This window comes from Cotesia typhae, unplaced genomic scaffold, assembly GCF_013202065.1.
Source record: "Cotesia typhae breed Kobodo isofemale line unplaced genomic scaffold, CoteBio_Ctyphae scaffold_13, whole genome shotgun sequence".
In the NCBI taxonomy this organism is placed as follows: Eukaryota; Metazoa; Arthropoda; class Insecta; order Hymenoptera; family Braconidae; genus Cotesia; species Cotesia typhae.
Genome location: NW_027423774.1, coordinates 15,869,063 through 15,887,230, shown reverse-complemented (window position 1 = coordinate 15,887,230; position 18,168 = coordinate 15,869,063). Strand labels below are relative to the sequence as shown.

At 29.8% G+C, this 18,168-nt stretch overlaps 2 protein-coding genes and 1 long non-coding RNA gene across 4 annotated transcripts; 1 reads left to right on the top strand and 2 right to left on the bottom strand.

The window, feature by feature from the left end:
- The first annotated feature begins 1,418 nt into the window (after nucleotides 1-1,418).
- On the top strand, nucleotides 1,419-17,302 carry Bsh (brain-specific homeobox). Its single transcript, XM_074253486.1, has 3 exons — nucleotides 1,419-2,648; nucleotides 11,405-11,651; nucleotides 16,764-17,302. The coding sequence occupies exons 1-3, from the start codon at nucleotides 2,304-2,306 to the stop codon at nucleotides 17,021-17,023; spliced, it is 852 nt and encodes a 283-aa protein (XP_074109587.1). The 5' UTR covers nucleotides 1,419-2,303; the 3' UTR covers nucleotides 17,024-17,302.
- On the bottom strand, nucleotides 2,632-4,174 carry LOC141534251 (uncharacterized). 2 transcript variants are annotated; one of them, XR_012480391.1, is made up of 3 exons: nucleotides 3,978-4,174; nucleotides 3,693-3,912; nucleotides 2,632-2,646 (listed from the first exon to the last, which is right to left on the bottom strand). It is a non-coding gene; the product is annotated as an uncharacterized LOC141534251 (long non-coding RNA). The 2 variants fall into 2 exon arrangements; XR_012480390.1 differs by lacking the exon at nucleotides 2,632-2,646 and having other exon boundaries at nucleotides 2,998-3,912.
- LOC141535230 (uncharacterized) lies at nucleotides 6,444-7,092 on the bottom strand. The gene is made up of 2 exons (XM_074255074.1): nucleotides 6,992-7,092; nucleotides 6,444-6,882 (listed from the first exon to the last, which is right to left on the bottom strand). Exons 1-2 carry the CDS (start codon nucleotides 7,040-7,042, stop codon nucleotides 6,547-6,549), a joined length of 387 nt encoding a protein of 128 aa, XP_074111175.1. The 5' UTR covers nucleotides 7,043-7,092; the 3' UTR covers nucleotides 6,444-6,546.
- Nucleotides 17,303-18,168: the final 866 nt, after the last annotated feature.

The following is an 18,168-nucleotide window of genomic DNA, read 5'->3' as shown; positions in this document are numbered from 1 at the left end:
TGTGTTAAATATTTAACACTTTTATGTGTAAATTGAAAATTTATTGTGTTAAATTAACTCATAAAAGTTTTAAATTAACACAAAAAAGTGTTAAATATTTAACACAAAATTTTTTGACGCATTGTTGTAAAATTGTTCACTGTGTATTATCGGAATGAGCTTATAGCTTTTAAAATGTCACTAACTAAATAATGAGATTATTTTTTATTTGTTAATTAATGATATTTTTAAAGATATAAGCTCATATATATTTTCAACTTCTTACCTTAAAATTTATTTTGTAGTAGCTGTTAATACACCTGTCGCAGGAATTACCTGCAAATGCCATGGTTGCTAATAGTTTATAAATTTTTAAAAATAAAATGTTTGATTATCTTCTGGCGTTTGATTTTCAATAATCGATAATCTCTGTAGGTCTGCTAAAATCATTGTTACTGTCTGAACTTTCTATAATCATTTTCTCTATAGTTAATAATTAATCGATTTATATCATGTTTTTGAAGACTTATCTTCGTAAAATCTTATAAAAAATTAAAATTATTTTTTACTATAAAATTACTAACTATTTCGCTACTTTATTCCATTAAAACCTTATCATTTATTTTATTTTTAACTTATTTAATCTCATTGAATGTACTTACACTTAAGTTTATATTTTGTGCATAATAAATTTTTATAAATCATGTATTACTATTTGTCATTCATGCTAATTACCCTATATTTTTCCATGTAGGTGTAAATTAAACTTCTTAACTATTTTTAAATATTTGAAGGTACATAAATATGAGTTTCTCTTAATTAATTAAATCAAATATAATGCACATATTCCACAAATTGGTGCATTAAATATTTAGTAGTCAAATGTAAATGAATTAGTGATAGAAATAAACGGTCTCAGATTTGTCATACATTGATGATAGTTTGTAACGTGGCTTCGCTGATCAATCTTGTGGATGGACCGTCTGTAATTCATGTCACCGCAACGGCAACCGACGTTTCTATATGGACTGAAGGGTTGCATGCTGGTGAACAAGAAACATACAACTATCTATACGTTATATTACGTATTATGTAACTACAACGTTCTCATGAACCTAGTGCATTTCTATGATGATATACATCACAGAAGCTTTAGCTTTATTACCTCAGATTGGACAAACGCTTTGTGTACACCTATATTATATTCAAGCTCTAATTAAATCTACTTACTTATCCTTATTTATAAGTCTTTGTATAATTTTCTTTTATTTTCTTTTACTTATTTTTAAATATCAGAAATCATTATGAGAATAATTCATTAAATAAAACTATGCTCAAAAATAACAAATATAAATAATAATTAAATTATTATAATTTAAAAATAAGGATCTGTAAATAAATGTAGTATATTTTTTTTTTTTTATTTAGGGTTTCAAATGTGATATCATGAAACATAAAAGTTGTTTTAAAGAAATATACATTTTACAGATTTAAAAAAAGCACATTTGTGGTCCAATCTTGAACGTTTTACATAACAAAAAATGTATACTTACACTGTTCATCGTCTGAAAATATATAGAGATGAGACGGTGAAGGAAATTTAAAAACCCAAATACACGGATAAATTGTCGTTCAGAATTTGCGAGAACGGAATTTCATAGAATGAGTTACGGGGGTAATATCTCTATAGCAACATTAATTCGAGGTTCCCGCCCAGTAAATTCGAGTGAACCAATAGTAGTGAAGCTCGACGACGCAATGTCGACGAATCAACACAAGGCGTCGCGACGACTACCCCTTTGGCGTTTGGTAAAAGACAACAGCAATATCCAGAGAATAAGAGGAAGCGAGATGCTAATGAAATACAAAGGGTAAACGAGAAACGACAGACGAGCTCAATCGGCAAGTTGAAAGAAAGATAGGGGGTTAAATGGTGCCAGTGGTTTGATACTCTGCTAACGTTCACACGTGTTATCTAAATCTTAATGTTTTATTTTTCGAAACTAACTGGTGACAACATTTGTGATTAATTACTCTGCAGTTGTTATTGAAAATAATAAAATTAAATTTTTAAAAGTTAATTTTTAGTGAAATTTAAATGAATTTATATATTTTTAATTTTAGTTTCATTATAACTATTGTATATTTATAGTATAGTTAAATTATAGAGAAACGTGGACTGATATTGCGCTGCACAAGTGTCTTAACTACAATAGGTTGTTAAAAATAAAAAAAAATAATAAATAAATAAATGTAAGTGATATTTGGCAATATGTGTTTATGATTAATGTAATTAAAGTATTGTAAAAAAGTGAATAATAATAATGCAGTCAACTTGCCAACCACATCAGCCTCAACAACAAAATGCTACTTCAGCAAATAATCGTACTTCCTTTTTAATTGAGGATATTCTCAGTCGTGGTAGTGTTGACTCTTCTGGGCATAATCATCCAGGTCAATTGCATCATCAACTAACATCAGTACATAATCAACATCATCAACAATATCAACAATTAACTAGTTTTTTACCAGGTTATCCTGCTGGACCACCAGCTGCAGCCTTTTTTCTTGGACCTCTTTTTAGTACCGCGAGTATGGGTGTTGGTATCGTTCCAAGCTCGGGCGAGTACTCGGCTTTAAAAAATTGTCGCCGTCGGAAGGCCAGAACTGTAAGTAGATTTTAGATTTTGTTTTTCATTTTTATATGAGTCATTTAAAAATATCGTATTTTTTTTATTAATTTCGTTTTTTTGTAAGCGGTTTCGATAAACATTATGTTAGTTATATTGTGCCCGAAAAAAGCACTAACTGTCTATACATCAGGAGAACTCCTATTAATTCAAGCTTTTCTAATTCGATTTCGATGGAGAAGAAAAGTTACTCTTATCTTCTTTTATTCGTTTCCTAGCAAAAGTACAATAAATTTGAAATTTAAGAACTTTCGGTTCCGTAGTTTTAAATTCCTAGATTGTTAAAAAAATTAACTTGATTTAAGGGACAAAAATTTGGACCAAAAACATCATTTTAAGTACTTTGATTATTATTCAAGCTGAGAAATTCTTAAACTAACAAATTTGTCTCAATTGAACTACATTTCTTTTAATTCAAGATTTTTTCTGCTTAGTTCAAGACCATAAATCTCTTCAAAATAATGTTATTATTCCAAGATTTTGTCTTTCGGATCCCGTTGATTTTTTTTTTATCAATTTAGGAATTCTATATGCAAGTATTTTTAGAGAAATTGAAAGTTTTTATGATATTAGGTTCCAAGGAACTGACAATAATTGACAATATAAAAATCATATAAATTTGATTATTAGAAATATTTTAACGGCTATTGTTATTTGAAATCACACATTTCTCAGACATTTTTTTATATTGAATAGTAATTGTACACGGAGAGAAATTTATAGGAACTTTTCCAAGACATTATGGAATGTTTCTTATGATAAATTGATCATTAGAGGTATCAATCCTCTGCTCATTATGAGAGCCATACCCATAGTTTATTGAAAAAGCTCCTATACAATAATGGAATATCTTCAATATATTGTAATTATGGTTCCTACACGAAAAAAAGAAAACTTGAAATAGGAATGGTTCCTATAATATACGGAAACAGCTTCTATAATATCTTGCATTTATTCCTATAATTGTGGAAACCATTCTTATAATATTATAGAAACTATTCCTAAATATTATAGGAATCATACCAATAATATTACAGCTCTAAGTATATTTTACGTATAAGTAAACATAGGTATAAGTATAGATATCGTTCCTATAATTATATAGGAATATTATTTTCATTATCATCCATAATTCTTAATTATAATATGTATATCAGGAATGTGGACTAGATAGGATCATAATAACAAATTACATTATTATTTCTGCGACGTTTCGGTCATTTATTAGACCTTCATCAGGCATCTGAAAATTACACAAATTAATAACTAACAAAATAACATAACAATTGATACAATTCTAATACTTACCATAATACGAATTCTAACAATCACTATCTTACATTGCATAGTTGCCTTAGTCATATAAATCATCACAAAATTAACAAAATTGATAGATTTATTAATTATTCTTACTATTAACTCAGAAATAAAGTATACACGACACTTATAAAATTGTTATTGCGTGGCAACAGTTAACTCGAATCTAAACTTTATGTACTATACTGCAAAGCATTCGTCATACAAACTAGCGCTGCTTGCGTGAAAAATTCGATTCAAATTCCATATATAAAATATAATTCCAAATACCTCAAATAAATTACTCTCGAAGGTCAGCATACTATATAAACAAAAACTTAAAGTTAAATTACTCCGTTAAGTCTCTAATACAAAATAAATTATTTTCTCCTAGTTGATTTATAATCATTTAATATATCATTATATAAAATACTTAGATTACTAGATTCAGTAGAAATACTAGATACCTATCTAGTCCACATTCCTGATATACATATTATAATTATATAGGAATCATTCCCATAATTATATAAACATTTCCTAAAAATAATGGGTAGAATTCCCATAATCTAAGTAATCGCTCCTAAAATGGTACAGGACAACATTTCATTAAAATTATAGGAACGATTTTCACATTTTTCTTTCCGTGTAAGTTTATTTGTTTACTGAAATTTTATTTTTTTTAATAAAATTTTATTGCGACGAAGAATAGTTCCGAACAAAAATAATATCTATTTGCACTTAAATTCATAAAATATTTCCAGATAATATTATTTTTATGAATAATTTCCATAAAACCTAATTTTTTTTCGATTAATTCAGTTGATTCTTTCCACAGTGATAAGAACAGTAAATTTTTAAATTTAGTGTGAAGAAACAAACTGTAAGCCAAAGTTGTATACAGTTTTTAAGCAAATGGAAATTTTTTTTTCATAAAGATGAGTTCGATCATGGTAATTATTTTTATAGGAAATAAGTGTCAGCAATTTTGACGAAATATAAATGAAGAACCGACCTGTTACAATTGTTACCTGATAAAAAATTTGAAAAACGGTTGAGTATGCAGACCATTCAAAATTAAATTATACCGATCTTAAATAAATTAATTGTCCTCAATTTGTAGTCAAAGTCGTTAACGACAATGATAAGATTAACAAGATAAAAACAAAAGAGAAGAAAATTCCACAATTAAAAAAAAATTACCCATGCAGAGTATTTTGTAATTACTTCATGTAAAATTCCCCAACACTAATTAATGATGTGAGATCCCAATCGTACGATACAATATCTAATTGAATAACATTCTTTACTGAATTGGTGAAACTTATCAAAAAATAGAAAGTATTAAGGGGGATAGCCACTGAGAAAATCGAAAAAATATTAGCTGAATTTCGGAAATTTATTTGACTAGGATAATAAAGGTATTTGGGGATCAGGTTTCTTTTTTTTTATCAAGTATACATTGAAGATCATTCTTCTAAATTTTTATTAAAAAATATTATGTTGTTACAAAGTTATAAACATTTTTGTGGAGCACCAAAAAAATTTCTCCCCCCACGGTCTCAGAGATGAGACTCAAAAACGGATTATATGAAACAAAAAAACCAAACCGCGTTGTAATCTGGATGCATGTGGTTATCATTCCACGAAGGGGATTTTGAAAATTTTTATTTGAAAAAAAATGGCAATATATTAATATTTTTTGGTTTTTTTTCTGATTTCTTTGGATTCAAATAGACCTAAAAAATCTTAAAAATAAAAATTTTCAAAATCCCCTACCTACAACTATAGCTACTGAATAAGCGAATACGGAAAAAAAGTTTAAAATCGGTTCATATTTATGCAAATTATAGAAGCGACCAGTTCGAAAAAAGTAGTTTCCAAAAAAACGCATTCCCCTTGTAATGCTGTCACACAAATGACTATAACTCGAAAAATATTCGAAATTTTCATATAAAACTCTAGATACATATTTTTTAATTATATACATTTTAATTTAATAAAAAAAAAAAAAAATAATTTTTTTTAAATTTCACAGTGGCCATCCCCCTCAATAATACTAGTAGTTTGAAGAAGTCAAACTCGAAAGAAAAAATTCCATGCATATTTGGCTCTAATTGTCCCAAAATTCACTGAAGAGAAAACCAATTACCAAGTACCATAGGTCAAAAGTATTTGAAGTATCAAAAAACTGCAAAAAAAAACTGACAGTAATCGTAGAGTGAACTATAAATTTTTCAAAAAAATTTAGTTCAGTAAAACTTACATAACCGCCAGATCGGTAGAGGAGACTTGGTAACATTATCTTTTTTTAAGAAATAGTATTAAAAGAATTGATACCATAAGAATGCATTAAATTATTTAAACTTGTTCAAAATTAACCAACTAAAAATATCGTCAAATATAAGTGTAAAGATTGAAAAAATTGATTATGAATGAGATTCAACAAATTAATGAGTCAAGTAATTATTTAATTGCTCAATTTATTATCGTCATAGCTATGATTCAGAATACAGATTTTCAAATATTCGCTGAGTTATAAACACTTATTTGTTTAATCGGAGTAGCTTTATAAATAAGCTCAGTAATAGCCATAGCTACTCTTTCCTGATTGATGACCATGTCCATATCCTGATTGGTGGCCACGTTCAATATCTTCTGAAGAATGACGACCAGATTCCCAGTTTCCTGATTGATGACCATGTTCATGCTGACATGAGCTTTCATCGTGATCATTTCTTTGCCAAACCGAATCGTCGTTTCTTGATGAGTGAGTTGGTCGGCGAACAAAATCATCATTTCCAGGATAGCGATCCGAATCAATGGAATGAGTATCATGATGTGACCGAGAATTTCCTTGACTGCTTCCATACCCCGCTGCTATGTCATATCCGTACGCAGCCGCGTTTGTGTAGATCTGTCCATAAGAAATTTAAATTACTTTTTTTTGACCTCTCTCTTTTTCTAATTTATTGAAAACTTTGTAATCTATGAAAGAGTATCTCAATGAGTAAAATTAAACTTACCGTCTGAGTAGCAAGTGCCATTAAAATAGCAAGAGTCATTGTACTGGCCATGATGCTTCTGCTTCTGCTTCTACCCACAAATTATCGAAGACAAATTGCACTGTGACAAACTACAAAACTCCAGTCTTTTTATACTAGAATTGGGTAAATATGAAACCCTTGGTTTTACTGTATTCTTCAACGACACTAACAATACAAATACTGTAAAGACTGAAGTGCAAAAAATCCCACCGATTTCTTAAAAATAAATTTCCCACTAATTATAAAAATATCCATTCACGTTGGCTATTTTTACTGTTCTTTTGCGTTCAATTTTTCAACATTCATTAATAGTCTTAAAACACATGAGTTATGGAATTTAATCAAGTTAATATTATTATGGAATAATTAGAAAATTAGAAAAGCAATATCATTAATCTTAACATCGATTACTCAAGATTATCATTTGAGGGCTCTAATTTTTCTCAATGATCAAATTCTAGCTTTGTAGACGTAATAAACCCTTACTAATGTGAACATCGCTTTATTCACAAATTGTTCTCGATTACTCTAAGAATTATTATTTATTTATGAGCTAAAAATAGCCTGGCGCAGAGGATACCATGATCATTAATTAATAATATAATTACTGTTTTAGAATTCAAAAAACTGTGTTTTAAATTTTTTATAAGCAATATAATAACCATTAAAATATTGATTGGAATTATTAGCACTTTTTAATAATTACTAAAAAATATATTCAATAAAATCTTGTCGAAATTTTGGAAATAAGTGCTGTCATTTTTTAGAAATTTATCTCATTGACTTTAAAAACGCGGTCTCTTATTTAGGAAAACGCATTTGAAGTTATCGACCTCAGCTATATCAAGCTGCTGTGATACGGCTTTACAAAAATGTCTATCACTTTAAGAATAAATGTTCCAAGCTCCCTTTTGAGGAAAAGGGTGAAAGAACACAAAGAACTATTGTTATGGATGTTTTGATGTCATCAAAGTTCTCTACTGTATTGATATTTCTCAGAATTTTCTTTATAATTTACAGAAAAATGTTTATTTATTTGCGTCACATGCTTTTATATTAAAAATATCAATTAAAGTTGAAAATTTTAACGTAAGAAAATAACAAAAAATACGCAGCGTGAATGGATTTTTCATAATTAGTGGGAACTTTGTTTTGAAGAAAACGGTGGGATTTTTTGAACTTCAGTCTTTACTGTATTTGTACTGTTAGTGATTTTGAAGAATACGGTAAAACCAGAGGTTTTGAATTTACTCGATTTGAGTATAAAAAGACTAGAGTTTTTTAGTTTGTCACAGTACAATTTTTCTTCGATAATTTGTCGGTAGAAGCAAAAGCAGAAGCATCATGGCTAGTACAACGACTTGCTATTTTAATGGCACTTGCTACTCAGGCGGTAAGTTTAATTTTACTCTTTGAGATACTCTTTCATAGATTACAAAGTTTTCAATAGATTAAAAAATGAAAGAAGTAAAAAAAAAGTAATTTAAATTTTTTATGGACAGATCTACACAAACGCGGCTGCGTACGGATATGACATAGCAGCGGGGTATGGAAGCAGTCAAGGAAATTCTCGGTCACATCATGATACTCATTCCATTTATTCGGATCGCTATCCTGGAAATGATGATTTTGTTCGACGACCAACTCACTCATCAAGAAACGACGATTCGGTTTGGCAAAGCAATGATCGTGATGAAAACTCACGTCAGCATGGACATGGTGGTCATCAATCAGGAAACTGGGAATCTGGTCGTCATTCTTCAAAAAATATTGAACGTGACCACCAATCAGGATATGGACATGGTCATCAATCAGGAAAGAGTAGCTATGGCCATTACTGAGCTTATTCATACAGCTACTCCAAGTAAACAACTAAGTATTTATAACTCAGCAAATATTTGAAAAACTGTATTCTGAATCATAGCTATTACTATAATAAATTGAGCAATTAAATAATTATTTGACTAATTAATATATTGAATCTTAATCATAATCAATTTTTTCAATCTTTACACTTATATTTGACGATATTTTTAGTTGGTTAATTTTGAACAAGTTTAAATGATTTAATACATTCTTATGGTGTCAGTTTAATAATATTTCTTAAAAACAGATCATGTTACCAAGTCTCCTCTACCGATCTGGCGGTTATATAAGTTTTACTCAACTAATTTTTTTGGAAAAAATTTGTAGTTTACTCTATGATTACTGTCAGTTTTTTTTTGCTAAGGTAGTATGACATGCGAAACTTCTTAAACAGAACTCTAGCCGTGCCAGATACGAGTTGTTACCAACTTTTAGATATCAATGATGTGCTCGACAATGATCAGGATATTATTCACATAAGGCTTTTTAGGAGCTAGAATTATCTCCATTTAGATTTGGTAGTTGATCATAACCCAAATACACAGGAGGTACTTGCTCGTAATTTGTATATTGAGCCAGTTTTTAACAGTAAGAGAGATTTTAAACTGATGGTTGAGCGCTCTCAGGATTTTTGAGCGATTAATTTTTCCCTGAAACAGATGAATATATTAGTCTAACGTTTTACTTTTGATTTTCGACACAAATGTTATCGATAATAGATATATTTGTTGTATTACAACGAAGTTATATTCGTTGTTTACATCGAGTAGGAGTAGAGATACATCTCTACACTAAAAAAAAAATTAACTTGACTTAAGAGCCAAACTTTTGAACCAAAAATATCATTTTGAAGAAAATTATTTTTTTGAGTCAAGAGAATAAATTCTTGAAACAAGAAATTATTCTTGATCTAAGAAAATTTTCTTGTTTCACATCGCGGCCACTAGAGTAGTAGACAGCGGTGTGGAGGCACAACTATTGGTTCGGAAAACTATTGATGCCGTCGAAACTTGGCTTGATAAACACTACATGAAACTCGCCAAACACAAAACCGAAATGGTCGTTCTGGCACGTCAAAAATGGCTCCCAAAACCATTCGCTGTGGACATGGGAGAAAGAACACTGCCTTCAATAAGGGCCATGCGCTATCTACGGGTAATGATAGACGAGAAACTATTTTTCCGCGAACACCTCGATAGTGGATGTAGAAAAGCCAGCAAGACGGTATCTAGCCTATCAAGGATCATGGCCAACACGATGGGACCATGAACCAAAAAGAGAAGAGTTTTTTTGGAAGTAGTCCATTCAGTACTGCTGTATGGAGCGGAGATATGGACAGACAAATTTAAGCAGAAGACCTACCGGCGGAAAAGGGCAGCAGTGCAGCGGCGAAGCGCTATCAGGGTTTCCAGCTGTATTGGTAATTGTAGGAGCTGCGCCTATCGACCTACTAGCGTTCGAAAGAGCAAAATTCTACGACGCGAAAATCAGTGGCGAAAACATGAAGGATCCAAGAACGAGGATAAAGGCGGAAAAGCATCAAAAGTGGCAAGACCGATGGACATCGGGAGAGATGGGCAGATGGACAGCGCGCCTGATCCCAAACATCAATGTCTGACTTTCTCGGAGGCACAGGGACATGGACTTCTTCCTAACCCTGCTATTGACAGGACACGGACAGTTCAACGCCTATCTTTTTAAGATGGGACTGTACCCGATGACGACGTGCAAATACTGCCCAGACAAAATTGACGACGCTGAACACACGTTCTTCGAGTATGATCGGTGAAAGGACAACAAAAGCAGCACCGAAGAAACTATTGGCACCACGTTCTCTCCCGAGAGCTTGATAGCCTGCATACTCAGAAAAGAAGATAATTGGTCGGCTGTTGCAACCTGCACGCAAGGCTTTCTAAAATAAAAAACCCTAAAAAGGGACCAGTAGCCAAGAGTAGGCGTCGTGAGACGCAACATGGACTGGATTGAAGTAATGCTCTCGCGGTTCCGATTCAGTCATCTCCGTACCATTCACGGGTAAAGAGAGAAGAGTTTTTTTAACTTCCCGTTAAGAAAATTGAAAATTTTCATGAGTCGGGAAGTTATTGTTTTTACCCCGTTTTGCAAAAATCGAGCTTTCATCAGATCTCGATGTTTGAAGGCCACAGAAAGCTTTCCTGACTATCCCCACGAGGGTATCACTATGTCTGTATGATATATTCGACCAATCACATCACGAATAAATTGGTTTTACACAAATTTCATCTCTATTTTAATTTCTTTATTTATTATTGTTTATAATCACTGAAAAATATTGATGTGTGCCGGGGTCAAACCCGGGCGTCCCACTCTTTCGAAATGCTGGTACCGAGCCGATTAGGCAATTGCCAGCCTCTATACTAAATTATAGTTAGATTATTAAAAAATAAAATAATATTGGAATAAAGAAATTAAATAAATAGTACATGCTTTAAAGTGACATCAAAGACTGTTTAAAATATAATTATACATTTTTATATACTTTTTCAGGTTTTCAGTGATCAACAACTCGCTGGCCTGGAAGCTCGGTTCGAAGCGCAAAGATACTTGAGCACACCAGAGAGGGTAGAGCTTGCAGCAGCACTCCATCTATCAGAAACACAAGTTAAAACGTGGTTTCAAAACCGACGGATGAAACATAAAAAACAATTAAGAAAAATTAATAACAATAACAATAGTAGCAATCTTTCAAATGGACATCAAAGTGGGCAATCATCGTCGGCGATGTCACCAGCAGGTAATTTGGTGATTCACATGTAATTTTTTTTTAAAAATCATTCTTCAAAGTAAAAAAAAAATCAATTCACTCAAACAAGTTTTTAAAAAACTAACTTTTTCATTAAATTCGCATATTTTTTAATGATTTAACTGCATGAGAAAAAACGATTACTAACAAAAAATTCTTAAATTACATCATTTTAAATTATAAAATAGTATTAGTCAGAATATTTACACTGATAGAAAAAAATTTTTTTTAAAAAAATAGGCATTGTAAAAACAAGACATTAATTTGTTTGAAATTTTATTTCTTAGCTGAAAGTATTAAAATTTTCCTCAAAATAATTTTATTGTTGAAAGAAAGGGTTTTTTTGATTTAGAAAAAAGAATTTTAGATGGACAACTTGCGAAATTTTATCCAAAATTGTTTTTTCTCAAACCTAAAAATTTTTTTTTCAACAAAAACATTATTGTACTAAAAATTTTGATAGCTTTAGCTAAGAAATAAAATTTTTGAAAATTTTCAACAAATTAATTTCTAATTACAACATTTTTCGCAAACAATTTTTTCTCTCAGTGTATTTTATGTTACTTTCAGAGTAAGAATTACAAATGAGTAAAAAAAATTTCGTTATACCCTAAAAGTTCTTTGAATAACAGTTTTAATGTCACTATTAAGTAGTAAAAGACGACGTGTGATCCATTCCTCAAACCAAACTAACCGCTGAGTCCTCCGATATCGTTAACCACTTTGCACCTCCGTCAATAAACCTTTCTCTTCCATGAACCCTCATATGTCTCACATACAGTAACGTGTGTATGTATGTTATTTAAGTATTGCAGTATATTGTGATAGTCGTTGCAAAAGTTCCAAAAAGGATAAAATCGATTCTTTAATTATTATAGGGGTATTTTTTATCATCATATTTACTTATTACGTATAATTTGGTTAGTGCTGAAATTGGTGTTTTTGTCCGTATTCATAAGAATTCTTCTTTACATTTCTTGATTGTTAGTTTTTGATTTTTTTAATTTTTAAAACTTTCAATGGTTTTTTTTTATTTTACTATATTTTATTTGTAAAGAAACGCCTTCGGAAATTTACAACAATATGATTACATTTTTATGTGTAGAATGTTCAGTATTACTGATTTTATATAATACATAGCATCTGCAAAGAGAAGATATATTTAAGAAATTTAACAAATTAAAAAAGATTTTAAAATTTTAAAGAAAAAGTAATTTGAAGGAAAAGAAAAACATAATATGTCTGATAGTCTATGATCACTATTTGATAACTTATAATCACTATTTGTACACCTTGAATGTTGTTATTTTCAAATCACCTTTTTTGGTTCACTTTTTATTTTATCTACTGGTCTTCCAAAAATGTCAATATCAATAGCATATTTGTTGATGACTTTGCCAATTCTGTACATCGGTGCATGCGTAGAAAATCGCGACGTCATTAATGGTAATTCCAATAGTCAATCCACGCAGACAAGTGCTGGGTACAATAAAATTGAGACGTTCAACCAGTTCCGGAATACATATATTCCCATTTGTAATATCCGCTCCGCAACAAAACGTTAGGTATTCTCTCCTGACTGTAAGAGGTGTACAGTCCGTTTTGTTTTAAAATATCTGTGAAATTTAGGGAAGTCAATAAAAATTACAATTCTGACGAGCTTCCAGTTACAATTTATAAAAAGTCAATAGATTTTTTCATAAACGCATAAATGTAATTAATTATAATTAACCTATTAAGAAAAAATCAGTCAATCATCGCTAAGAAATCATAATAATTCAAGTCAGATAAAGAAAAATTTATCAAATCTTTACAATCGTTGAAGATGAAAGTACTGATAATTGTGATGATATAAATGTAGGATGTAAGGTATGGAATTATTCGTGATTCACCCATTCGGTTTAATAATTATAGATAACTACTCGACGCTTCTGAATACTCATCATGATTTGATGTCACCACATTGCATCTATAACTCTATTTACTCGGTCGTAGCCAAGATGGCTCCGCTTTCTGTTGAAGGATAGCTAACGAAGTTAGTCGGAGACATCTTACTTGGCAAGAGTATCAAGAAGACGTGAATGCTACTACGATAGTCAAGGAGCATTAGGGTTCGTCTTTCTCAGGAAGCTAGTGCTACCAAGTTAAGTCTCCAGTAGGTTCACTCCAAGATAGAGAAACAGAAGAGAAAGAGGAGAAATCAACCGAGATAGAAGCAGGGATAGAAACTTAGTTGACGTTCCTCCTTTAATTTTGTTCTCTCTCACTTCCGTGGTAGTTTAAATCACAAACTTCCTTTCAAGATTGCTACTCCAAGTCGATTCGTGGCTCCTTCAAGAAAATTAGTTCATTATCAGCTAAGTGCTCGGCCACACCTATACTCACGAAATCGCTGTCAGGATCATTTACTCATAACTTGATACCTAGATTTTATGCAAGAAATAAAATCAGTTATCACATTTTCATTTGTTTTATAGTTATTTCCGTTTTTAATAAAATCAATCATTTAATTTTCGTATTGAGTAAAAACAATTATCGAATTTACTACATTAAGTACGTACAATCCCGTTCATTAATTTGGGTTAGTTATTAATTAGTCTTCCATGTTAAATTAAACACAGAGCATACTCCAACTAATTAACGCAATTGTATAATTCAATTAATCTATTTCTATACGAATATATGACTCTTTAGAGTTTTTGTTTCTTTATAACTAATAATAAACTACTCTATCGATTGAAATTAAATTTTTCATAATGTACAAAAAATACATTCTGACGGAAATTATGAAGTTACAGACAAAATACACATAAAAAACTTTTTAAGATTAAAATAAAGCAATGAGGTTGATTTTTTCTTCTACCATTTACTCTTTGAAATATAACATTCAGAACAATCTAAAGAATAATAGTCAATTGATTTATAAAATAAATAAATTAAAATCTATATATATTACTCCATAAGAAGTTAAACTCTATCTGAACACATAATCTGTTCTCAATTTTGGTTCTAATTTTTAAACAATAAGTTCCGATGAGGTGAATAAGGTTTTAAGAAACTAAAGTAAATATTTTTCAATTAAACAATAATTAATTCTAATAATATTCCTGAAAATGCATACATACGAATAAAAAAAATTGACGCACACAAGAAAAAAATCATGAACGCGGACATCATTTCGATGAATTAGACCATCTTTTATTTAAGTGAAAAAATTGTTGAATCAAGGAATTTGTTTGGTTTAAGGCGTTACATAGGTTTCACAGTTAAAAGAAAATCGACTTTTTTGTCTTATTAAATTCTACAAAATCTCTAAAATATTGTCCTAAAGTTTCAAATCGATCCGAATAATAGTTTCGGAGATACAGTTTTAAAATGTTGCGCGCTCGAGGCGATATTGTATTGTCTTAAAACTGTGTTTTCAAAGACGGTACCCAAGATTTCTCGATAACTGCTCAACCGACCTTGATGAAATTTTCGACAGGTAGACAGGGAACGAAAGATTTTTTTTTTCAATTACAACTATTAAAAAAAAAAAAATACCGTGAAATTTGTAATTTTAATTTTTTTTTTCCTTTGTTCAAAACCTAGATTGAAGTCTTAACTCAAGCACATATTTTTTTTTCTTACTTCTAATGATCCTGCTAAGAGTTTCGCTGATCACGCGAACGCATCTTTTTTCCGAGGGCTCGCCGGAAATAACGTCACATTAGCAGAGTTTTCAATATTTTTTTTTTTTTTAATTTCAGTAATCCCTTATTAAACATGTATCTTTAAGACAGTAAAAAGTTTAAATAAAAGATTTCATTTTTTCTATTAAAAAAATTAGGAAAACGGTTGACCCTGAGCGCCATTCCTGCAACTTCCCGCACGGAAAAAAGTAAACTGTAATATTCACTCGGATTCCGGTTAGTTTTTATAGTTTCAAACAGTAAAGCGGACATCGGGGTGGCAAAAATGTAAATATTACAGAACTTAATGTAGAAAGTATAAAAGACACAATATATAATTTAATATCCAAAATAAGTAATTAGTAGTTGTCACTATAGTAAATAACGACTCTTTTATCTTTAAAAATTACAGTTTCAAACAGTAAAATTTGCCATTTCAATATATACTCCATATTATGAAGAGAAGGGGAACTCAGATGAAAGAGAAGGGGGTCTCACTCTGGGAGAATTTAATATTTCAAATAGTAAAAATTATACTTTTAAAATATACATTTTACCAGTCTAAGCAAGTCAATAATTACAGTTTGATTTTTAGCGTTGCGTTTAAAATTTACCATTTTACTTTGTAAATATTGACGTTGCTTGTATTAGAAATTTACTAACTTCGTTCTATACTTTTTACATATCATAACATCATCATTTTTTAGGTACGAAATGATAAATATTAAAGTCTGAATTGTTAATTATTATACTTTAACATTTTAGACATTTATATGGCGAATATTACTGTTTGAAATAGTATTTTCTTCCATGTAAAGAGTAAATTGTAAGGTTTAAATTGTAAATATTACAATGTGAATAGTAAAATCATGATTTTACCGTTCGAAGTGGTAATTTTTAGCAGTTGATCATTACTTATTATAAATCGACTGTCATTTATTACAGTTTACTTTTTTCCGTGCGCTAATTCCTTACCTAGGCGCTTAAAATTGCCTTTATGATGTTTTTTTGTATCTCTTCGAGCTCAAAATTCTGATAAAAGTTTCATAGAACACTATTTTTTGAATTTTCAAACCGCAATAACTTCTGAACAAATCAACCGATTTTTACCGGCTTGGCGGCGATCGATGTCGTTTTTTGTTGTTAAAAGCTAATTAATTTTTAAAATCGATTGGTAAAGCCGTTTAAGTAAATTTCACTTGATTCAAGATACTTTCTATTACATTTAAAACAATCAAATTCTGCAAAATGATTTTATTAATTCAAAATTTTTTTCTCTTACATTATAATAGTTTTTATATCAGTGTACAAATCAATCAGTTAAATACATTAATTTTATTTCATTTAACATGCAATAACATCCAATTTTTAAATTATTAATAAAATATTTGATAAGTAATACTAATTGTCAAATACTATGGTTATGTTACAGAAAGACCAGTGGATTTTTCGCTAAACACTGGCCGAGAATCACGGGCAAGCAGTGATGCGGTGATGGACTCGGATTCAGATGAAATTGACGTTCTTGGTGATGAAACTCCGTTGCCTGTCCAAACATCAACACTCAATCAACCGGTAAAGCGTTCGTCTTCATCTCCTTTAAACTTCCATCGGTCTTTACATTCGACTGTGAGTTTGGCGTATCAATCGCCTCATCAAAATCAGACACTTCAATCCCGTATTCATCGCTGAGAAAAAAGTTATGTAAATTTTTATTTTTAGTTTTTAAAAACGGTATTCACATTCGAAAATGTCTCTTTAAACTGATTGAATGCTATGGACAATTAACTTCTATTTAACAATAAAAATTTTTCGTTAATTAGCATATACATCAGTCAAATTATTAACGAAAGCCCAATTTACTACATTATTAATTTTTATCTGAAAACACTATAGGTCATGTCAAATTCATTAGTCAAATATTTGTGATTTTTTTCATTATAACTTTTGAAAGTTGTCAATAAAATTAATTACAAATCCTTCTATATACACGGAAAAAAATAAAAAATAATATAATCTCACTAGGTTTTTATTAACTAAAAACTAGCAGTTTTTACAATTTTTTTTATATGAAAATTTTCAACATCTGCTATTGGGTCATAAATAAACTGAAAGAAAAAAAAATTTTTTTTTTCTAAATGACTAATGTTGTAATAAGAAATTTATTTGTTGAAAATTTTCAACAATTTTATTTCTTAGCCGGAGAAATAAAAATTTTTCTCACAGTAACTTTCTTGTTAAAAAAAAAAAAGTTTTATAGATTTAAGAAAAAACAATTCTGGATGAAATACACAAGTTGTTAATCTAAAATTTCTTTTTCTTCAAATCACATTAGTTAAATTTTATTTTTTTTCTTTTTCTTTTTTAATATTTGTAAAAAATTTTCAATAACTTTTTTTCTATCACTCTTATTTTTTATTAACACTACCAGACCTTTTGGCTGTTAGATTGTGTACAAGGAAATTAGTAAATAAATCAAATGATTTTTTTTTTCAACAGAAAGTTACCGTGAGAGAAATTTTAATTTCTTTAGCTCAGAAATGAAATTGTTGAAAAATTTCAACAAATTATTTTCTTGTCATAAAAATGTCCATTTTTTTTTTTAAGAAATTTTTTCTTTCAGTGTACTATGAGTTAATTATAATAATAATATGACTTACGGTTAAAGTTGGTATTCATTATACGGAAAGAAACAGTCGAAAAATTACAGTTTTGTACAAGAACAATGAAAATTTTAAGTTGTATTTACTGCGAAGATTAATTTTTAAATTTTATTAACACAGGATTCAATTCTTATTTCATATAAATAATTTTGTCGAATATTTGGAAGTGGAGTC